The following is a 24,566-nucleotide window of genomic DNA, read 5'->3' on the forward strand; positions in this document are numbered from 1 at the left end:
GCAAATCACAAAGCAGACACTGCACAATATATGGAAGCATGTTGATATACTGAACTGAATTCTAGAAACTGCTAGCCAGCATTTCCTTTTATAGGCACATTCTCTTTTAAGGGCTTTTAGTTGCTGTAACTGAAAGGCCATGGTACAAAGGATTCAGGTTCATGTTATGCTGGTCTGTTGTATCCAGAGTGATAATGAAGCCAGGCACTTTTCAGCACAGCAGTATGAAAATGGGCACTGTGCTTGAACTGCTGGACACAGGCATAGTCACTGTGACAGTACCCATTGGTGGACAGCATTTTTTTCAAATCGTTCAGAATAAAGGGGCTAACTGACTTAAAACACCAGCACTAGCCCTGCTTCAGAAATGTAGGTTCACTGTTTTAATGACAAAAGGCTAGATCTCTTTTCAATCTTCTACCCTCAGCTTATTTATTAAACTGCCCCCCCCCCCCCACCCGCTGAGGGGAGAGTCTCTGACTAGTTGAAACGTTTGTCATTTCACTTAACTATCTTTTAGTATTTTATAATTCTGAACCAGAACTATGTGCCAGGCTGGTGCTGGTGTCACCCCCTGTTGTGTTCCCACCTGGGATACTGATACTAGCCTAAACCAGGAGAAGGCGTGGGTGAGAAGCTGCTGCTCCCGTCCAGCCTCACCCAGCAGGCAGCGTAGGAGGAAATTTAATTGTTGGTTGTGGGTAGGTTCTGGACTCTGTCTGGACTCTGTACAAGCTTGCCCTGTGCTGTGCTTTCTCACCCCTCCCTCCCTCTTCAGAGCCTACATCTGGTTCTCATAGGAGTAGTTGGGGGTGGAGGAGTACTGTGCCTCCCCAGGTGGTGGTACCATAGCCCCCTGTGCCGCCCCCATGGCTGCGTTCTGTGCTGCCTGCTGCACATGAGGGTTCTTCCAGGCCCCCGTGGCCCACTCATCCTGGGCCTTGCTCATGCTGCCCCCAGAGCCGCGGTAGAAGTTGTGCACCTGGGAGAAGGACGAGGAGGAGAAGGAAGGCAGGAATGTGTCACAGACCATCAGCAGTGTTAAAGTCGTTCCAATCATTCATTCACTATGTAGGCCTCAAAGGTAGTTTTGTGTAGAACTATATAGAGTCTTTAGATTACAATAAGCTGGCCAGTTGTTTACAATACAAATTACATTTGCTCTGGTAAATGTAAACCATAAGCAGACATGTTTCTTTCCACTGTGAAGTCAAATGTGTTATCGCCAAAAAAAAAGTAAGACATTTAAATATAAATTACTCAAAAATATACAGTTGGATTCCCTCAAGTATGAAACACATACATTACTGAAGGAAACGTTTGGTTCCTTACCTTAGTGAGAGCTATAAAGGAGATGACAGCAACAGCTGTGAACATTATAGTTGGGATCAACATGAACACTGCAGAGACAGCATTAGTGCCGAAAAACGAGATCGTCGCTATCCATCCGCTACAGAGGAAACAAAACAACAAGGATCAAACCAGGGCAAGAACTCTTCTAAAGGGAAAGTTACTATTTAAAATCCAGCAGCTTTAGTAACTTCATCACTGCCACCCTCATCCTCATTTAGTTCAACTGTTCACTTTTCCCGGTACTGTGAAACACTCAGGTTCAGTAGTTGCGTGTTTCAGGTCTGCATAGTCCCTGCGACGAGAGTGAGGTGGGAAGCAGAGCTTTACAAATCCTTAGTCATTTTATCATGAAAGAAAGATACATACATAGTGAACACCAGGTCTTCCATGCACAGTTGGAGCTTGTTTTTGTTTAAACTGAGGTATGCCCCAATGCCTTGTATCTCCATGTCATGGAAGTGCCAATGGAGTATAACTTGAATCATAAGTTTCACTGTGAATGGCAAGATTCCAAAATATGAAAAAAACATTAAACTAGAGAAAATGCTAGTCCTTGCTACCAGAACACTCAAACAAGGAGGTGCCAAGCATTTAAAAACCTTAAACACAAAACTAAGCCAATGAAAAAGCATCCGGTTCATAAGTGAGAGCCAGCCTAGCTTGAAGTACATATTACAATGATGTCCCATAGGGGAACACTATAGAACAAATCTGCAACATGAATTATACATCTCATTTATGCAGCGACTGCTTTTATAAGCAAACTGGTAAATATATTGACCAAACTCTAAAACAGGGGAGATAGTAACAGTCACTAACATTAACCTGCTAGACAGGGAAAATGCCCAATTTAGAAAACACAACTTTAAAACCAATGTGTATGATAATTAAAAGAAAGATGTTCATCAATCCATGTAGCTAGATATTTATAAAAAGAAACTCTCTAATCCATGTAGCTAAACATTTATAAAAAAAAAAAAAAAAAAAACGTTCTAGTAACTCTCCACATCATGTAACAATAACCCAAGTCAGAGTTCCAATTACCCTCTTATAAGAAGTGTTTTTGTCTTGTATACATTAAGTAATAATCTGTCCTGAAATGCAGTTTCCAAATCCCTCTGTACTGCCTGTACTGAGTATCCTGCCATATACAAAATAGTATCATCAGCATATAAATGTATATTAACGTTACCCAGATCAGATCCCAGGCCATTTATATAGGGGGTAAAGGATTGATCCAAGTGCTGAGTCCTGAGGTCCCCCCTTACATAGAGGCTCAAAGGTAGAAATAACTCTATCAGCTCTTATTGCTTGTGTCTGATCTTCTAGGTAATCATTGAACCAATCCACACCCATCTCACTCAATCCCTTTTTGCACAGAACTATATGATCCACAGAATCACCAACATATTTAATAAAGCACCAACAAATGTACCATCATCCAGAGCAGGTGACATATCATTCATCACCTTCAGGACTGCAGTTTGTGTGCTATGTTTCAAAGAAATCCAGGCTGATGATCTGCTAAGATATGGTTCTGTCCTAAGAAGCTCTTTAGTTGTTCATTTACTAAACTCTCAAATACTTTGGCAATAGCCAGAAGTACAGATATACGTCTGTAGTTGTTCAGGTTTGAATGACCACCTCCTTTAAAAATAGGAACAACATATGCAGATTTCCAAATGGATGGAACTGAATTTGAAATAAGAAAGAGATATTAAATAGATTGGCTGATAGTTGAGTAATAATCCATACTATTGCCTGGGTTAGCAAATCCATCACTTCGTACAAGACATGTTGCCTCAAGCGCTGCAGCTCAATATGAAATGAAAGTTCCTTCAGTAATACAACCATTAGTAATACATTGACATACCAAGACTGCTATAAGATACAATATAGTCCCAATTTAAACTGAAGAAATAACCACAAAAAGGAAATGAATAAATACATAAAGCAATTCAATATAAGCACTGTACAAATATTCTAACAATATAACATGGCCCAAATGAAAATATTGAATGCATTTGTACTTTTTATTCTGAACTCTTCGACCTCAGGTGAAGAGGCCAAGGATAAAGTGTAAAATAAATTCGATAGAAAGGTAAATCTGTAATAAATGAATACCATAAATGGATCTTAAATATTGCATAAAGATCCCACTCAAGTAGGTCTTGCTCCCAACCCCCCCCCCCACTCCCCCCAGGGCAGTGCAATGTTTTGGAATATGTCAGAGATGTATCAGTAAGACTGATCTTACCAGACCCCCCAGCCTGGGATACCAACAGCCTGGATGATGCTGATTACCGTCTGAGCCATGAAAACGAAGAAAAAGGCCATGAAATTAAAGGAGCTGTCTGACCTACAAAGAGAGAGAAATACAAATCATTTGACTTCCTGGTAGGGTGAACCGATAGTAGCATGCATCCCAGAATTGTGGTACACTTTATTATATCAGGATTGAGGAGTGTATCGTGATACACTGCATTATAGCAGGACTAAGGTGTGTCATGATATGCTGTATTATAGCAGGATTGAGGTGTGTATCGTGATATACTGTATTATAGCAGGATTGAGGTGTGTATTGTGAAATAATGTATTATATCAGGATTGGGGTATGTATTGTGATACACTATTATAGCAGGACTGAGGTGTGTATCGTGATAGCAGAGTCTCGCTAATCAGAACCAGTTGGGAGCAATCCCTGTTCAGATTAGTGACTGATTGGAGTCTGTACTATATTAAAATGTACTGTACCATGCGACTGGTCTAGTTTTTCTTTTATGGTTCATCAGTAATAAATATTGAATAGAAAAATATAGACACTACCCATAGGGATTTAAATTTGAAGTTTGGTATCCACAGCTGTTATCAGCATGCATTTCATTATAATGGCATTGTTCACATCATAGGTCTGTTTGAATCTGTGGGGTTTGGATTATAATTGTTGAAATTTCACTCAATATGATTATTATTATTATTATTATTATTATTATTATTATTATTATTATTATTATTATTATTATTATTATTATCATCATCACACCTCTTGGGAATAGATGCAGTACTACAAATATAGTGTGATGTGCGTTTTCAGATTTGCTCTACAGTATACATGCTTCCCATATGTAGTCTCATCTTTGCCTCTCAATAAAATAAAGCCCCATTGATTATTATTTTATCTTACTGCAAATTTATCTTTATTCAAAATGACCCATCAGGACCATCCTTTGTATAATTTATTTATATGTATTTATTACTGTCACAAAGACGGCTGGAGTGGGTGACGTCAGACCAGAAATAAGAACCAGGAAATAAACGACAGAGCGGTGGAGTTGGGTGGAGCTGAGCGATTGGTACCGCTCAGCATTTAATAAATGAACGGACAGTCAGAAAATAAATGGTTGCAAGACAAACAAAAACACAGGACACAGCACTCGTTGCCAAACAAAAAGACAAACAAAATGGACTATACAGACAAAAAACAGTAAGCTTCTATTTTTAACTACTATTATTATTACAATTATTACCTCCATCTCAAATCCAATTCTCCACTCACCGAACACACAACCCCGACTGAGTGAAAACATGCAGCTTTTATGCAGCTGTATCAAGACTCGATTGCTAATCAATTATTCAATTGGAGCTGCGGTACAACTGCACGTGAATTAATAAAGTGCAATTCCCCGTGCTCATATATTATTACTTTTTACTTGCATGTGTTGCTGTGCAATCCTTGTGCCTAAATACAAATATACATTTTAAACACTTGTGTTACACATACCTGTTTATATCTCGTGTACCAATGACTATACACCAACATTAACACACAACACAAAATACACACAGGGGCAGGCACTTTGCCAGATATACCCCTCCCTTGTGCAAAGCACACATGGCCTCAATGGCCACCTCCCCCCTTAAAATCCCCAAAGCCTTGGACAGGGTCTTCCTCGTGTCAAGCGTGTGGGCAGCCGCTGTTCAAGCTGGGGTGAAGTTGAAACCGCCGGCACAGGCGCGCAGGTTTTATTAACAAACTGACAGAAAACAAAAATAAAATAAAGGTGGTCATGTGACATTACCAGCTATGGTAACTCACAGAGGACTAGTACAAGCTGTACAAAAAGTGCAAAATAAAACACAATACAACAAACTATAAATCAAAGGTGCCATGGAAACGGCAGGCCTTGCAGCAGCCCCGATCACAGTGATCGCCATGCTTTATACTGACAGTCCGCTGAGACACGCCCACCCGCCGACTGGAACAGCTGATTGCTTTCAGCTGCTGCTCCATGCAGACGGGTAATCGTCCCCGGTGGAGCGCCACAGCAGCTAAACAATTAATTAAATCAATATGTTAACAATTAACACAAAAACATACAATAAACTACATATTTCCCCCCATGTGCAAGGCTTACGCTTTGCCACACCCCCCTTGTGCAAAGCAGATGTGCTGACAGCTCCCAGACTGACTCCTTCAGCCAGGGCAAGTCCAGCAGCAGAAAAGCTGCTGGGGTTGGTGGTCTCAAGACCTCCCCCAAGATCTCCGGCAGCGAAACTGGTGCGGGGGAAGGTGGTCTCCTGACCTCTCCCCCCTTTATAGCTGGCAGCTCCCTCTGGGGGGACTCCAGCCCCCAGAACTCCTGCTGCGAAATTGCTGCGGGGAAAGGTGGTCTCCTAACCCCCCCCCCCCTTTTTTTTCATAGCCGGCAGCTTCCTTGGGCAAAGCGAGACAGGCGTCCTTGGGCGAAGCAAGACAGGCATCCTTGGACGAAGCGTGGCAGGCATCCTTGGGCGAAGCGAGGCAGGCATCCTTGGGCGAAGCGAGGCAGGGAGTCAGGACAAGCTGGGGTGCGGGTGTTGGCCCTCTTCTTGGCCACTGCAGCCAGGCGGTTCTTCCCTGTGCTTCCCTCAGCAGCCTATGCAAGGGCTGCTGAGGACCGCCAGCATCTGTTCCTGGTCCTTCTGGTGCAGGGAGAGGCAGCTCCTGCTCCTTTCCCCCTGATGGTGATGGAGACAGAGGCAGATCCAGTTCCTCTCCTCGTGATGGTGGGGGAAGTGATATCAGCAGGCATTCATCCTCTGCTGGTGGGGGAAGTGATACCATCAGGCATTAATCCTCTGCTGGTGGAAAGGGACACAGCAGGCATTCTCCCTCTGCTGGTGGACGGGGACCCAGCAGGCATTCCCTCTCTGCTGGTGGACAGGGACTCAGCAGGCGTTCACCGTCTGCTGGTGGACGGGGGCCCAGCAGGCGTTCACCGTCTGCTGGTGGACGGGGGCCCAGCAGGCGTTCACCGTCTGCTGGTGGACGGGGGCCCAGCAGGCATTCACCCTCTGCTGGTGGATGGGGGCCCAACACGCATTCACCCTCTGCTGGTGGACGGAAACCCAGCAGGCATTCACCCTCTGCTGTTGGACGAGGACCCAGCAGACATTCACCCTTTGCTGGTGGAGGTGGTGGAGGCAGAAGCATGTCCTGCTGCACTGCTCCTACCAGTGGAGGTGGAGGTGGCGGAGGCAGAGACAGAGGCAGCTCCTGCTGCTTTGCTCCTGCCGATGGAGGTGGCGAAGGCAGAGGCAGCTCCTGCTGCTCTGCTCCTGCTGATGGAGGTGGCGAAGGCATGTAGTCTCCTGCCAGTGAAGGTGGCGGAGGCCGAGGAAGATCCTGTTGCTCTGCTCCTGCTGATGGAGGTGGTGGAGGTGTGTAGTCTCCTGGCGACGGACGTGGTAGCGGCGTGTAGTCTGCTGGTGGCGGAGGTAGGAGCAGCGTGTAGTCTACCCTTATTATAGGGGACTGGTGCGGCTCTCCCTCACTTGCAGGGGACTGGTGCGGCTCTCCCTCACTTGCAGGGGAAGGTGATGGAGGCAGAGGTAGGACCTGCTCCTCTCCTCCAGGTGGTGATGGTAGGGGAAGTGATACCAGCAGGCACTCACCCTATGCTGGTGGAGATGGGGACAGCAGGCATTCTTCCTCTGCTGGTGGAGATGGGGTCAGCTGGCATTCTTCCTCTGCTGGTGGAGATGGGGTCAGCTGGCATTCTTCCTCTGCTGGTGGAGGTGGCAAAAGCAGACCCTCGGGCTTTGGTTTCCCGCGGTCCCCCCATCCGGGAGCTGGACGCTGATGGTCCCCCCGTCTGTGCGCTGGACGCTTACGGTCCCCACGTCTGGGTGCTGGACGCAAGGGCTCCTCATGCACTCATCGCCAAACAAAAAGACAAACAAAACAGACTATACAGACAAAACACAGTGAGCTTCTATTTTTAACTAGTATTATTATTATTACAATTATTACCTCCATCTCCAATCCTGTTCTCCACTCACCGAACACACAAACCCGAGTGAGTGAAAACATGCAGCTTTTATGCAGCTGTACCGAGACTCGATTGCTAATCAATCATTCACTTGGAGTTGCACGTGAATTAATAAAATGCAATTCCCCGTGCTCATATATTATTACTTTTTACTTGCATGTGAAGTGCTGTGCAATCCTCGTGCCTAAATACAAATACACATTTTAAACACTCGTGTTACACAGACCCGTTTATATCCTGTGTACCAATGACTATACACCAACATTAACACACAACATACAACACAAAATACACACAGGGGCGTGGACTTTGCCACAATTATACACCACTCAAAAAATGAAAGGAGCAAACATTAAATATGGTAACAAAAAAACAAGATAGAGTACTGTAAACATGTTGTGAAAGCATCAGCCAGGCAGACCTTCTCGTGTTCTTCAATAAACTGTGACAGCTGTTGAGATGCATTCTGCACCGAAAGTAGGTACCCCATTTACATTTCAGATTTGACTGTTAGTCGAGTGGTGCTCAGGTGATAACACTGTTTGTGGTTGTTGGTTTAGGAATCAAGGCTTCTAAAGATTACAGGCGATTTTCATTTTGACTTAAATCCAGACTGGTTGAGTTGTTTAAATGTTGGAATCTGGGGATACAGAAAGACGTGTAGCTGGTCAATTTAGTGTGACCCCTTCTGTTGCAGCTGTCATTGTGCACCTGTTTCGTTCACTAAAGAACCAAGACTGAATCTGTTCACTAAAGAATGATGTGTTTGAGTATAAAGAGCCCAAGCAGAACTATTTGCTCAATTCAATATCATTGAATATGACCGTTTTGGAGGAGACTCACTTACACATTGGAGAGTCATCTGCATTAGAGGAGACTCACTTACACCATAGAGAGGCATCTGCATTGGAGGAGACTCACTTACACCATGGTGAGACATCTGCACTGGAGGAGATTCACTTAACCATGGTGAGACATCGGCATTGGAGGTCGCACAGATATTATTGTGCTTCCCAATGGTGGATTTACAGCTCTACGGTACATAGACACAGTCTTGGACCCTGCAGAAAAAACATTTGCTGGTGCAATTGGTCCTGATTTGTTTGGATGTAAGACAATGCCCGTTGTCACTGCCAGGATTCTCATGGATTATCTTGAGCAGGAGACTACAGAGGTTATGGACTAGCCAGGCAAGAAGTCCAGACCTTTCCAATCTTCTAGAATATGTGTTTGTTAACATTGTAAACATCCACGTAACATCAGAGCTTGTTGCACTGACTGAAGAATGGGGCTGAATCCCCCGAGACGTAACCCATTACCTAATTAGAATCACGCCCCGTTGATGTAGAAATTACATCAATGCCAGAGGAGCCTGTAATCCATACTGTTTTTAAAATGTCTGAAAACTGAGTTTCTAGGCATTTTCATGGGTCTTGTGTTCAGGTAAGTGTCACTGGTGCCACACACACAACGCAATTCATTTCCATGGGTTTTGAGTTAAGATAAGTGCCACTGATGTACGCACACAACACAACTAATTTCTCTGATAATTCCAGTTTATAATGAGTGCTCCCATGAAATACTTTCTTTTTTATATCATAGTATAGAACAGGCTGCAGGGAACACAATGATACAACAAAAAACCAAGACAAGTTTGGGGCAGACTGGTCTCATTTTATTGCAATAAGACCTATGTAGCAACATGAATAAAAAAGTTGAGGCCAAGCTGGGTCTTGTTAAATGCAGCCACTAACATTACATCTTCAGGGCCGGTGCGTCTGTAGAGAAAAATATTATATGGCTGTTCCTTTTTTTTTAGTTTTTAGATGTATTTATGAACAGGTACCACTTTTTTTCAACTACATTGCTTTAGATCACTAGCCATGCTGACTTTTCACATTTTTGTTTTATTTTATTCCAAACTCGAGTCATGTATTTGGATCCTCTGGTCATAGGAGTTTTAAATATGACAATTTAATTAAAACACATGCAATGAAATCCACCACCATTCAAATCTTTCAGAAGTAAATGCAAATTATTTTAGAGCAGTTTCTTTACTTTTGAAGTGCATTAGTTGTGTCCTACTTACTTGAAAGCTTTGTAAATGGGCCTAAACCAGCACACATAGGAGCAGGGAGTGAAAAGGATGAGCCACAGAATAGCCATTCCGAAATTGCCAGCTCCTCCTCCGCCACACATCCATGCCAGGCAGCCAATCAGATTCATTGCCAGAGTGATGCTGTTCACTGGAAACACACAGAGAACACATGCAGTAGCACACACACACAGACAGATAAGCAGACAGGCAGGCAGACAGGAGGCAGGAAGGCCCAGGCCAGCCCAACAGACTGTCAGAACACCAATGGTAACTCTTTCAGGACAGAGAGAACTGTGTCTGCTCAAAATGTTTACTTCTTGTATTACAAATGACTCTCTAAATGCAGAGTAGGGAGAAATGCATATTTTTCAAGTTGAAATTATGTTTGTTTTTTTCAGAATTTAGATACATGTTCAAATATTCTTTTATTTTTTAATCCATTAAAAAAAACTTTGATAATACTATAGATAAAAAAAATAAAATAATTAAACACCCCCAACCCCTACAGAGCCTTCTGGTGGCCTCCTTGCAGGCCCATTTAGCTCAGTCAAATACAATCTTCATTAAAAAGCTATGGCCAGTAACGCTTGTAAGTGGGACTGCTGTCCCGGCGTAACTAGAAAAATGGATTTGCTAAATATTCTTATCCAGTAATACAGCTCTCTCTCTCTCTCTCTCATAATCAAACAGCAAGTTGTCAGGAAGTTTAGTCACAGACTCTTTTTGAAAAGCAATCCAATGGACCCTGATTCAGAGATGAATGTCCCACCCTGTGTTATAAAGAATGCCAGCTGGTTGTTAGTGAGTAGGTTAGCCATAGCAAAACCAAACTTAACAAATACATCAGCTAAAACCAAATGGAAGGTTTAGTCTGTTCCAACTGGAGAATTTTTCTTGTGGACAGCTGAAAGAAACATGTGGTGAAAGTTCTCCTGTTTATATACCAATGTAATCTGCAGCCTCATGCTTTTATATTACATGTCTAAACACTAGTGTGTACCCCATATTAGTGAAAGTATTGAAGAATAAGGGGGTTATTTAATGCAATACTGTAGTACAGAAGAATAATATGGGCTAAGTCCAGATACTAAACTCTGTTATCTGTCTTACTCATACTGCTCCTGCAGGCCTGGCATTATTCCCCATGTTTAAAGCTCTATGTTTACTGTTTCTTTAAACCAGGGCCTGGTATATGTATTACCTACCTTTATAAACTGACTCACGACCGTGTGGCACATATATATATATATATATATATATATATATATATATATATATATATATATATATATATATATATATATATATATATATATTCTTTTTTTTTTTCCATTGTTTTAACAGACCCCATCTTTTAAAAAAAAAACATGGTTAGCGTTGACGGATAAGTACTGTAGATATTACATCAAATTACATTAAAACTGGAATCCCAGAATCCATTGTGGGGCTGATTGCAAATAGTAGGGTTTTAACAGTGTTATTTGTGTTATTGTGTGTTAAATGTGCTGTGCAGTTGCACAATTATATGTAAGTTTACATGTCCTTTGTGTTCCCTTGCCATTTTATGTGTTTTGTTCATGTTTTGTGTGGTCACCATCTTCTGTTAGGTCAGATCTTGGAGTGGGCTACCATTCTATTCCCCTGATTTTTATCTCTCTTCTCTGCTGAATTCAACATGCAGGTAAATCTGAGGTATGATTATTGCTGGTTGAAACTTGCTGTAAGAGCAGCCCTGTAAAGCATGTAAACTCTTTTTATTAAGAGTTATTTTTCTCAACTTTATTTATTGTTTGTTTTTATGGTATTTCACTTTAAATGTATATTTTTTAAATATCTAAACAAACAAACAAAAAAAATACCCTAATGTATGTAAAAATATAAAGTATAATGATTTTATACAGTATATTATTGGCAACCCAGCTGCCAGTTGTTTGTTTTACAGTGTGATACTGTTTTTTTATACAGTATATTACTGGCAACCCAGCTGCCAGTTTTTTACTGTAAAAACAAGTTCCAAGTTTTTTGCTTTGGAACGGTGTGGTGTTGAAATGTCCAGTTGCGCTTTAAACCAAGATTTGTATTGGAGGGTTTCAGATGGGTTCTAGAGGCACATCATGCCACGATTAAAATAAATTTCTGAAGACCTCCGGAAAAAAGTTGTTGATGCCTATCAGTCAAAAAAAAAAAAATATGTCAATCAGTCTGGAAAGGGTTACAAATGCTTAAAAATGTATTGAATAGTTACAGACTACATCGAATCCCAACTGACAGGCAATTAAAAATGTGTATTATTTACTAGGCACGTTTGCTTTCTGTTTAAATGTTCAGTGTCTGTAGTTTAGTTTAATCAGTTCAGTGTGTTTTATCTAAGTTTACGTTTTTAAATAACAGTATTATTGAGTTTAGCAGGGAGCTGTGCCACCCTACTTAGACAGTGAAATTTGGAGCTGGAGCGTACACGACTGTGTTATCTTCACTTTATGTGCTTTTTGACTAATTAGTTGAATAACTCCTTTGTCGAGTAATTGCATTGTACGCCACTAATTATTAGGCTAATAAAAGCAAAAGCACGGTATTATTATTATTAGAAAAATGGAATTGCGGATTTAAAAAAATAAATATATATATATATATATATATATATATATATATATATATATATATATATATAATATTATATATATATATATATATATATATATAGATAATAATATAATAATAATAATCAATCCCTAACTACTGGATTGGGAAGTGTCTGAAATTGGATTACCTACTCCAGACCTATTGAGTGTGTTCATATCATATAGCGAGTGCCCATCAACAAGCTGTCTGGCAGCTGATTAACAAGAACAGATGACTGCACTAAACACTAACATGTAAGCATTTTGCTAAAAGTCATTTTTTACTGCATGTTATAAATGTCACCTTTCTCCTTTAATCAATTTAGTTTTTGGAAATATTCACTTCAAAACAATGTGCTTATTCTGGCTGGATTCAATACTGCAAGACACACATAGCATTTTCAATGTCCAGCTCAAGGGTTAAATCAAAACATTCGAATTAAATAAATAAAATAAAATTAAAAAAAAAAAAAAACATATTTAATGTGTTATTCAATATTCACATAGTTCTGCATGATACCAGATTTTTTTAAAAGATTGTATTTGAAAATTTTAAATAGTTATTATTCAAAATGCCCCATCTGTTTTCTCTCTACACTTCTGCATTTGCTGGAAGAAATGATTTTGAAATAATTTTACATAGCATTTTTAGTTTTAATTGTATTTTATTTAAATTAGTTTAACAGCAGTTTTCCATGAACAGTACTTGGCTGAATTCTAGCCCCTCCTCCCTCCTAGATCAAAATACTTAAAACATTATTTCTCTTCAGGGAGTTTTGTCACTGTATTATTAGATCAGAATAATTCAGATTTATTTAAAATCTCTATGCTCAGTAACAAAAGAATCAAATAAAATCAAACAGGTCTTTTTAGTTTCAAATATTGTTTAGTCTAAAAAGGGTTACCTTTTGTTTTTTGCTAATTTGCAATACCTAGCCTCTATGTTTAGTTTCCCAGATGCCTGCTTCTTTCAAGGTTACAGGCTTCCACGTGCAATAGTCTGACCGGCTTCCAAGCGTGTATGTGCACTAATGACAAAGGCACATAGACAAGCCTTTTTTCTACCATTAACACGTGTTCAGTTTTCTTAGTTCAAATCATTGTAACCTGTTCATAATTTGCTGCAATATTATTCATGCTGGTTTTATATTCTTTAAAATACTGTACAATTATTACAATATTCTGACAGTGTCAGTTAGTACTGAACTTCTTTAGTTTAACTGTAATATGTTCTTTCAAATGATTTTACAACATGTATTTCTAATTCAATTACTTCAGTATAACGGTTGCTATTATTATTTTACTGAATTAAGTCTGATCCCTTTCTCTGTTCATACAAAATCCAGATGAAGCAGGTTTTAAGACATCCTAGCCTTTTGCTATTTTTTTTTGCTATTGATTAGTACGAGACACTACCGTAAGCATTTTCTAATACTCCTGCCTTCTGTTATCCGAAAGTAATGAAAGTAAAGTAACGAAAGAAACTGGAATATGCTAACAAGGCCTTATGATAAGAGCCTACAGATCCTTTTGAAAGAAACATACAGTATTACTATAATTATTGACAAAGAGTATACCATTATTTCAATCAATACAGAATAGTTTAAATCATCCAATTCATGTCTAATAACTCAGCATGTTCCTAACAGGCACTCTGAGTCAGGCTCAGCTTGGACTGGTTTTGAGAACACGACGATAGGCTTGTGCATCCAGCGTTTAACATCAGAGGTGTGGGCAACTAGGCCCTTTACTTGATACCTGCAAAAACTTAAATCTTGTTAGCTGTTTAGGGCCACTCTGTGATAGATGATTGGCCAATATCTTTTGCAATGCTATGGAATCCATTTTGTGCTATTAGAGGAAGAACAGCCCCATAGAAGGATGTTATGATAGTAGTATGGTGTTGTTTTTTTTGTACGCCTCACCAGACTTCCTCCAAACATAACGTCAATCAGCATGGCCAAATACAGTAGCTCAATTTCTGTTTCATCACTCCACAAAAGAACTCATATCCATCATTCAAATGCCATTTTGCAAACTATAAGCGATTGTCTTTTCCTAAGAGTGGCTATTTCCTTGTCCTGCGACTATTGAGACCTTCACCATGCAATACTTCACCTGTGGTTGAAATAGAAACCCCAGTCCCACTTGCAGCCAATTGACTTTGAATATCTTTGGCAGTCAATCTGGGATTGTTATTAACCATCCTCACAATTCTTTCACTTGTTCTTGGTGAAAGAACCTTCTTTCCTCCAGACCGAGGAAGCATTGTGACAGTACCATGAGGCTGGTGCTTCGTGATAACAAACAACAGTTGAAATTCGGATACTCAAATGCTTGGAAATCTTCTGCATCCTTCTCCAGCTTTATGACAATAAATAATTTTCTGCCTAAATAGGGCCCTATGAAATCTGTTGTATTATTTTAAATTTTAATTTTTCCTGATTTCAGATTTTTCAATTTTAAAAATCTGTAATTTGTTAGTATATTTTTTTTATAACCACAAGTGTTTGACCGCAATGATGAAGCTAGAAATGCATGAAAAAATATGACCAAAAAAAAAAAAAAAAGCTTTCAGAAAAGTGTACAAATTGCCACAATGTAATAGAAACAAACTAGGAACATTTAATGTTTTAATTAATAATAAATGATAATGTAAACAAAAGCCTAAATATTTTGATTTATTCTCCAAGAAGTTTGGAGAAAAAAATGCAGCAACTAGACACTACATTCTGCAGTAGTCATTACAATACTGTCTGCTCAGAATAACTTATAGGCAGTTGTTTTCCCCCCCAAATGATAATGGTAGCTAGCAAGTGAAATGGCATGAGAGGTAGCGCTTTTTACAGTAAAAATCATGGTCGTGTATGGTGGCTGAGAGGTGCAAAAATAGTTTTTTCATGCTTTCCCATGACATGTTTCTTGAAGCCTCTTATCATACAAACACCGTACTATTTCAATGTAATTTTTTTTTAAATATATACATATATATTGTTTATTTAAACTGGTTTTGTGGTAATGTCCTTGGGTGCCTACTTCCGTTTTTTTTTTTTTCTCTGAATTCCGCGATTCCGTCTGTGCATTTCATAGGGCCCTACCTAAGGTCTTCAGATAGTTCTTTATTTTTTCCCATATTGACTTATTGGTAATGACAGCAATCACACTATGACTAACCTTTTTATACTCTCCAAGAATGTTCACCTAAAATCCAGCATTTTCTACACTTTTCTAGAATTAGGTTCTGCATTATCATATATTGAAATTTCTAGCACATTGTAGAGATTACTATCATAGCAGCAAAGGGTATGAATACTTTTGAATTAGCATTTTTTGAGTTTTGCCAAAATAAATTGCTTAAATAAATAATTGTAGACATCTATTTCTTGTAAGTTTTTTTCCTCGTCCACAAAAGCAAAACTTTTGCTACAAAAGATTTTTCCTAAAATTCGTGCAGTACGTGGGGCTAGCATTTTCCAAAAGCCGCTGTGCCACATGTGTAAACTCAATTTTACTTCTCACAGCTGAAACTGGTACATGTACAACTATGGATGTTGACTGTTACAGTTGTATCCAACTTTCTGCAGCAGGATCAGTACTTACACATCCAGAGGTGATACAGGCGCTTGGCCATGGTGCGGTGCTGCTCAGGAATCTCGTTGAAGTCTTGGTAGAAGCATGGCTTCAGGGGTATGAACCCGGGCAATGGGGGGAAATTGTCGATTTTCTCTGGGTGGGGAAAAAAAAATCAGGTTGAAGATTTTAAGTCCTGCATCATTTGTACTAACCAAGTTTCATCACAATTGGATACTAAGTGGTTATCCACATATAAAACTTTGACGTGGGGACAGAATAAAAGAAATCTACAATAAGATGACGGGAAATGGGAAATCAGAATGTGACTAAATCTTAATAGCTTGTGGAGAAGTCTATCATTTAATAGTCCCTCAATCCCAGTTTCAAGGCATCATTAGTAAAGAGGGTCAAAGCTTCAATTAAAATAAGATTGCAGGCAGAAATGAGAATGTACTGCATTTACCTTCTAGGCTTCCTGTATCACATTTTAAAGCAGAATGAGAACTGTAATATTTCAGGAGCCACAGCCCAATCTAACTGAGTGGTGTAGGCCTATATCTGTAAATGAAATCAAAAAATAAAAAATAGGACAAACATAACAGAAAGAACTAAAGCGCTGATGTTTTGTCAGCAAACTAACTTTGCAGGAAGACAAATCTTCACAACACAATGACAAACTACATTGGAAACAAGCCAAACTGGCAGCTTCAGCATTTCATTTGCATGTGTTGGAAATAACTTTGAAATGCTCCTATATCTCAAAGAAGTATTTTTTAATTTTTTTTATGAGGACATTTGTGACATGAAGCAATATACTTTTTAAATTGTGGTTTTGGAAATACAATTTTGACACCAATCATGTCAACAAGATAGGCACTTTACAATTAAAACAAACTAATGGCAGATGTATATGAAAGCAAACTGCAGACAAGTCTGATGCTCAAACAAATAGATCCTGTATACAGTCTGGATTAGGGAGGCTTTTTATGATATTCTGCAACAACCATGTGGATGAGATAATTGACTACTATATGTGTATTGTGTACAGCATGTATATTTATTTGCAGTAAATACCCTTGCACTGCATACCGCCTGCTGTTGAAACACTACAGCTGACCTCTATATTTGACATGCATACCTGACACGGTTAAATGCTGAACAGCAATTCTAAACGTTTAACACTTAAACATTTAAACTAAAACCTATTAACATCCTTAGATGGAATAGTGCTGGTAATATTTTTTTTTTTTTTTTTTTAAATAGTCTCACATACAGGTCACAGACAAAAGTAATGACACCCTGCACTTCATATATGACCAAAATACATAATTGCTTGTACATTAATAAACAATCTTTACAAAAAATAAAAGCACTTAAGCAAATTCAAATATTTGTTCATGACAACAGTAATGGAATCTTTACGTTTAAAGTCTGCAAAAATGTAACTGAACTAATTAAAAAATATATTAATTGAAAACCATTCCACAATAACTCAGCTGCATTATAAAGTCAATGGCCAGAAAAATTGGCAGTTATTTCCAACATTGAAGAAAACGTTTTGGCAACACATCAGATGATGGTCAAGACAAAGATTTGGATTGTGTTTGAGAAAAGCACTTGTAGCAGACTACAAAGTAAATGGCCTTCATGAGCCCAAGAAAAGGATTGGTATGTCTCCTAAACACTCCGTAGCATACACAGTACAACATCAATCCGACCTTGCAGTATTCTCATCAGCCAATTAGGGAAGAGCATTGTGGTATGTATATTGCAATCACCTGATGATCAAACAAAACGGCAGCTTCAAAAAAAAAACAACAGATGGAATCATACAGTTAAAGCACAATGAATTGCAATTTTTTTTTTTACAATTACATATCATCTTGCAGTGTGTTTATAATGCTGTAGCCTACTAGCTTATTGTTTTTAAATTAAATTACGGCTGGATTATGTGTACATATTATAAGGTTCTGTAGCAGTAGTCACAGTCCACACTGGCACCATTTTTAAAAGCAATGGTGAAAGACCTATATGCATCAGATGCATTTAAACCAAATCATGAATATTTTATGCACAACCAACCACCCCTAGCCCAAGACATAAAGTGTTGTAAACAAGTCAATCTTGTATGTATACAAACTTTGTTTTAACCGTTAAGTTAATCAGTATGTTTATTGCCAGCTCTGTTGCCCAGATGAAGTCAACAACATATACATAAAATAAATGTGCAAGCCAGCTTTTCACAAAATATAAACAAACTAAGCCTTCCAGTACAAAAACTGCTGTGTGAAAGTTAGCCAACTAGTACATGAGTGTGTTAATTCCTGACTAGTCTGTACTCAAGCACACATACAAACGTTCCACTTACAGTACTCACATTAACAAAGAGGTGTAATACCAAGCTTACACAAGCTTGGTATTACACAGCTTCATTAAGAGGGTTTAAGCTGTACTGCTGTAGCTGGGATACCAATTCAGTAAAAATATGCCCTTCAGCGGCCAAATGAGTGGGTTCAGGTACGTCCAAATGACACACACAGCTCACTCTCATTTCCAGGATCCAAGCTTCACTACAGTACAGAAATAACATTAAAACTGACTGGGGAACTTATTCAACAAATCACTTCCAAATAAAAACTACTGTAAAATGCTTTCATAGAGCAAGATTGAGGTGCTATACATTTCTCACTATATATTTCAAACATTGAGCTTCAAATAAACAAATAGTATTCTGACAGCACCAGCACTGCTGTGTACATTAGACTATCACAGAAGCACATTGGTTCAGTGCACAGCCCAGCAGAGTAGAGTCTGTATTGTAGTGTAGTGCAATGAACACAGGTCCTGAGCAGGGCTGAGGGCTGGCACTGTTACTTGTCTTTTATTCTTTATTTTGAAATGTTCGGTATTTTCTTTTTCTCTAGGGCCTCTAGGGAAAGTTGCCCACCCCTGAATTCTCAAATAACAACTACATTCACTTTGCACAGTGCACATGAAAATATGAGCGCTTGAATTACATCCTCATTGCATCCAAAGTGGTCACACAAAATACCAACGAGAGGGTTTATTGATTGATTAGACTCTATATATCACTATCGCATGTACTGGTCACATAAACACTGGTGGTACTAAGGTTAGAGCTACTAGCCTTCTACAAATGGAAGTGCTTTAGACATTCTAAACTATTTTAATCCTAGCAACACTGGCCCAAGCCCACTAGAGGCCTGGAAGAATACATTTAAATAGGCTGTCATGAAGCAGAGTCTGGAGACTGAGTGAAACAGTGTTAACAGAGAGGCAGATTGTCTGCACATTTAAACTGTCTGAAAAGTCAGCTGGTCACACAGACGGGGAGCATCTTACCTGCCATGACTGTGGCCACTGGATTTATTGCCTTTATACAGTTCAGTGTAGACCACTGCCTTCCTTCTCTGCAGAATAGAAAGAAAAGTGAATGTACATTTAAATTAGAACAATACCACCGATAGTTCATTTGATTTGAATTACAGCACAATACAAAAGTATTACTGACAGAAGTTTGTAACAGTGTTTTGTTTTTGCACACTCTACTGCTGCAATTTGTATAATTTGTGTGTTTGTTACAGTTGAGTGGTTTGAATGCTGCAGTGTTGTACTATATGTATCAGGGCTTGAATTTAATTTTTGTGTGCTGGGGTAATTTCCCACCTATGCTGCAGCCAATGGGACAGGACGGGACGGGACGGGGATTCCAACATTTTAGGGGGTAATGGCAAAAGAAAAGGCACTTTTCCTTATGAAAAACTAACAGTAGGGTTGTGTCCGAAAGTTCGAAGATTTGTTCACCAGCCAGGGGTTTGAAGATTATTTTTACCCTTCGAAAGTTCGTCAGACAGGTTCACACACTACTTTTTTTTTTGTTAAGAGAAACTGTTTGAATACTATAATTCACACATTACATATCACTTAAATGCAAAATTCAATCTTTTGATTTGTATAATGTATATTACGTAAACAAAAGTTGTTATTAAAATCCACTACCAAATCGTTAAGTAGCAACTCTACACGGCACTGCTGCACTGTGCGGAGCAGGGTATAAAGTATCCAAAGCAGTGGCTCATACTTCTAGGCTGTATTGCTTCAGTAAAATACGTACTGAAGACAGTGTAAGAGAAGTGCTATTGTAGAATATGTTTGAAACATACAAAATATACGCTAACACTAATAATTTTAATTTCGAAAACTGAGCACCGTCCGCCCCTCTCCACTCCTGCTTGTGTTATCCAGAAGCAAACCTAATTTCTTCAGCAAACAGCAAAGCATTGCAGCATGCCTAAGGTGTAAGTTGTATTGAAAGAAATGTCTCGAAACTCCTATGCTGTTTGGGATTTTTTTTATTTCTTTTTAACTAGTGTGCCCTTTTTTTTTTTTTTTTTTTTTTTTTTTTTTAACTCTTTACACTATTTCCGGCTGTTTTTCACTGTTTTCATTTATGTATGTTTAACTACTGGCTAGTTTGTCCTGCATGCATGTAACACATCAAATGAAAGGCCACCAAATTTCTTTTCATATTATGTAAGTTGTAACAGGATCAGGCATACTATATGACGTAGATATGGGAATAAATGTAAAAAACACTGCACCATTGAACCTCAATCTGAAATGAACAATGGGGGGGGGGGGGGCTGAGCTTCTAAGCTTCTAAGCTTTCCAATGATATCACCCCTTTCAGTCCAGCTGCTTCAATGAGACAGGAATAGAGAGCTGCACGGCTGGAGGATCCAAGCTACATTATTCTCACTACAATGATGGAGCAATAGATTCAAAACGAAACCTAACCTATGAACTCTGTCACATGATGAGAGGCTTAATTTCAGGCAATTGTAGTTCTGGCTAGGAGTACCGCATACACACATTGAATACTTTTGAATACATATCTCTGCAGGATTTTCCCCATACACAAAGTTGCAGATATGCAGGAGCAACTTGGAAAATGCGTGATTCCTGAAATCTCGTGCTGAAATTCAAGCCCTGATGCATGGTCCTGCAACCTCACTAAACCTGTGAAACTTGTCTTGTGGAATACCCAGGAGATGCTGTTATTCCATGCAATGTAAAACCCCAAAATCAACCTCGCTAAAACTGATAAAAGAAAGAAGATAAAACCACTGAACAGTCACAAGTGGTTTAAACCAATTCTGACATTTTCAGATAGGTGACAATTTCTTCAGCCTTAATAGCCCACGATACAGTACGTAGCTTCCAGCCCACTGTCTGAGTGGAAAGAGACTGTCTTTTCAAAGTCAGATTTTTATTTATTTTTTTTTAATTTAATTGTTTTTGTTTCTTAATATATTTCTTGATTTTCTAATTTTACTTGTAGGTCATTCCGTGACACATCAGGACAGCTTCAACACACTACCAGCTCAGATTCTGAAAAAACTTTAAAAAGTAATCTCACAATTCATTTTTGCTAGAATTACTAAAAAAAAATATAATAATAATAATAATAATAATAATAATAATAATAATAATAATAATAATAAATAATAATAATAATTACTAGAACTGCCAGGCAGTTTTAAGGCTTCCAAGCCCCAGTACCAAACAATTACTGGAAGAAGCGGGTTTAGTTTAAAAAAGTGCATCAAACAGCCATTTTGGTTTCAGGTCAACACCATTTTTTTAAAAGTCAGTTGAATTGCTACAGTGTCAAGGATGACGCTTGTGAAGTTTGGAATTAGTCAAGTAAATTGTTTGTCAACCGACACAGGTTTAAATTTCAAATGTAAACATATATCTGGTGGCCATCTTGTTTTATAAAACATCACCATTTTCACATATTTGTATCCCATTGTTACTGGGATGATAACTACCAGGTTTGGAGTTTGTTCAACAAACGGTCTTCAAACAGCAGCAGTTTGTTGTTAGGGGCGCGTTTCGATAAGATTTGTGGCAGCCATTTTGACATTAAAATTTATTACAGCAACTTCTGCTTCGCAAACTTAATGTGGATTTGGATGCTGATGATGTATGTCAAATTTCAGATCAATCGCTTCACTGGTTCCGAAGAAGAAGATTTCGAAATGTTTTATCGAAAAATGCATCACAGCACCAATTGCAAGGAAGCAGCAGCAATCTTTTTTCAGCATCTGACAGCCAATGAATCCAGCTTGTTAGCTGCCAAGTCAGAACCTGATCAGTCTCACAGCTTCGAAGCAGCAGCAGCAGCAGTTTAAAGTTTTGGGAAAAAAAATAAATAAATAAATAAATAAATAATAAAAAATAAAATAAAACAAAAATCTTAACAATAACAATAGGCTTCCCAGCTTTTGGCTTGGGAGCCTAATAAATTAATAAATTATAAATTAATTAAATAAATAAATTAATTAAAAATCAGATTTTGAAGCAAAAGTGAATGACCTTTACCTACACTATAAGCAAGACTCTCGCTCCACTGGATCCAGAGACACAGCAAGTCAATGGCTGCAAGTCTGCGCATGACCTACAACAGTGACTGTAAAGTCATAGCATATATAGAACGTATTCTGAATCTGCTGAATTGAGATTGAACCAGTGATTTGGTTGAACTGAAGATATATAGCTGAAAAAAGTGAAAAACTTATTCTCCCTGGATTGGAACTGGAGCGCACGAGCTACAGTTCACATTTCAGGAATGTCTGGTGTAAGGCTGTTAACCCAGTGCTTACAGTAACACAACCTTCCCTTGCCCCTTCCTGGCTCCATTGCTTTGTGTAAACAACAGATAGTGCCTCTGGGGCCCACAGTATTTAGCTGCAGAATTGGGTGATTATTTATTGTGCTGAAAAATTATAACTGATACTCTGAAGTTACCGGTTTGTCCATAAAGAGATGGGGGGGGGGGGATTCTTTACTGTTCTGGTATGAAGGCAAAGACAAGTGCATTGAATAAGAACAGAACAAGAACTGAGTGTCTCGTTTTCAAATGAAAATGCATTAAAAAAAATCCTGTTTATAATATATCTTTATACTGCACCTTTCATAGTGGACCACCATCACAAAGCACTTTACAGAGGTAGGCTGTGAACTGTGCATTATATGCAGAGTCACTTACAATAGGACATTAATTTAACATATCATCTGCAGGATGGAGCACAAGGAGGTTAAATGACTTGCTTAGGGTCACACAGTGAGTCAGTCAATGGCAGACATGGGATTTGAACCAGTAACCTTCTGGTTACAAACCCCTGGACTTTAACCACTGAACCACACTGCCTCCTTTTGGTTGCTGCCACCACTGACTTTAAACCACTGGACCACACTGTCATATTTTTACAGCTCATGTTTCTTGACCCCAGAGAAAAGGAGGAGGGAAACCCCTTTTAGAAACTACAGCAGAGCAGAAAAACTGTATACAAAACATCATAAGCTAATGCCAACAGTAACACAAAGGAATACATTATTTATATTATTTTTAAGTGGCTGTATCTTAAATCAGGGCAACATTGTTGACATTGTGTTTTAGCTATGATGTCATCTTTAATGGAACTAGGAAACCATGAAGACCAACACGTATAAAGTCAGGCGCATGTCTTAGCTGCATCCATCGCAGTTGGGAGCCAATAACTGGCCACAAGAGCATATCCTAGCCTTCCAGGGACATTGCTAACAGTACAGACAGCAAATTCGCAAAATTAGTTTTGAATGCACAGTCTGTGACAAGTGTGTGGGACAAAGCCCTATATCAAGCAAGCTCCTGCAGAACATCCACGTTGATGACAGGTGTCCCTTTAACAATTTCAGAACCCGACGTTGACCCTCGGTACAGAAAAACGCAACGACTAAACCGAAACTCGTTCTCCTTAGATCATAATACATGTCAACAGAAGCCTTTCTGCACTGAACCCAGCACGATTCCATGAAAACCACAAAAACACACCCGAGCTGCAAGTATGTGTATGTATGCACCCCTTGTTGTGTAGTTGTTGGAATTCTCCGGGTCAGATTAAAGAAAAATAGACAAAATCACAATGTCTTGATTTAAACGTCAACACCCTCTGTAATTATTAATTTTAATAAACACCTGTCTATAAAAGTGCACATACATGACATGCTTATATCAGTTTCAATCCCAATGCCCTAAGGAATTCGGGCCTAAATAAGCAGGATGCACATCGTCTTCCTCTGCTTCCAGCTTCCATTGGATAATTAAAATAACCTCCTTACCTTCTCGTGTTTCCAACAGCAGTGCACGGTACCCGGAGTCAATGTGTATCGCTTATTACTGCATGCTGTCTATGTGTGGACGAAATGGTTTTGAACGACAGCCTGCAATATATTTATATACCTATACTAAGGTCGTTAGAGTAAACAGAAGGACTGTTCGCTGGATAATTCCTTTCCTCCTCTTGACTCTGTCCCAATCTCTGCAGCGGAGAGGCTAGGCGGCAGTTCTCGCGACAATACAACCGCCTATAGGCGGCTTCTCGCGAGATTTCATGCCTGAGTTGAAGGAGGGTTGGTGCTCTCCGTGGTGCTGAAGGACTGCAGTCTGTACTCACCTTGACAGAAGCGGTACATTTGGCAGTTTCAACCTGTCTTCTGTTCTAGTTGACTAGACCTCTATGCCATCATGGGTTAGCCCAAGTG

General features: G+C 39.2%; 1 protein-coding gene across 2 annotated transcripts; it reads right to left on the minus strand.

Moving 5' to 3' along the window:
• Positions 1-485: 485 nt before the first annotated feature.
• On the minus strand, positions 486-24,364 carry LOC121294452 (secretory carrier-associated membrane protein 5-like). 2 transcript variants are annotated; one of them, XM_041218143.1, is made up of 8 exons: positions 24,144-24,364; positions 19,320-19,387; positions 16,420-16,514; positions 15,984-16,109; positions 9,754-9,910; positions 3,611-3,712; positions 1,333-1,450; positions 486-982 (listed from the first exon to the last, which is right to left on the minus strand). In XM_041218143.1, exons 4-8 carry the CDS (start codon positions 16,012-16,014, stop codon positions 782-784), a joined length of 609 nt encoding a protein of 202 aa, XP_041074077.1. In that variant the 5' UTR covers positions 16,015-16,109; positions 16,420-16,514; positions 19,320-19,387; positions 24,144-24,364; the 3' UTR covers positions 486-781. The 2 variants fall into 2 exon arrangements, with proteins under 2 accessions (XP_041074077.1, XP_041074076.1); XM_041218142.1 differs by lacking the exon at positions 16,420-16,514.
• Between the last annotated feature and the right edge of the window lie 202 nt (positions 24,365-24,566).

The sequence above is a fragment of the Polyodon spathula genome, chromosome 19, assembly GCF_017654505.1.
Source record: "Polyodon spathula isolate WHYD16114869_AA chromosome 19, ASM1765450v1, whole genome shotgun sequence".
In the NCBI taxonomy this organism is placed as follows: domain Eukaryota; kingdom Metazoa; phylum Chordata; class Actinopteri; order Acipenseriformes; family Polyodontidae; genus Polyodon; species Polyodon spathula.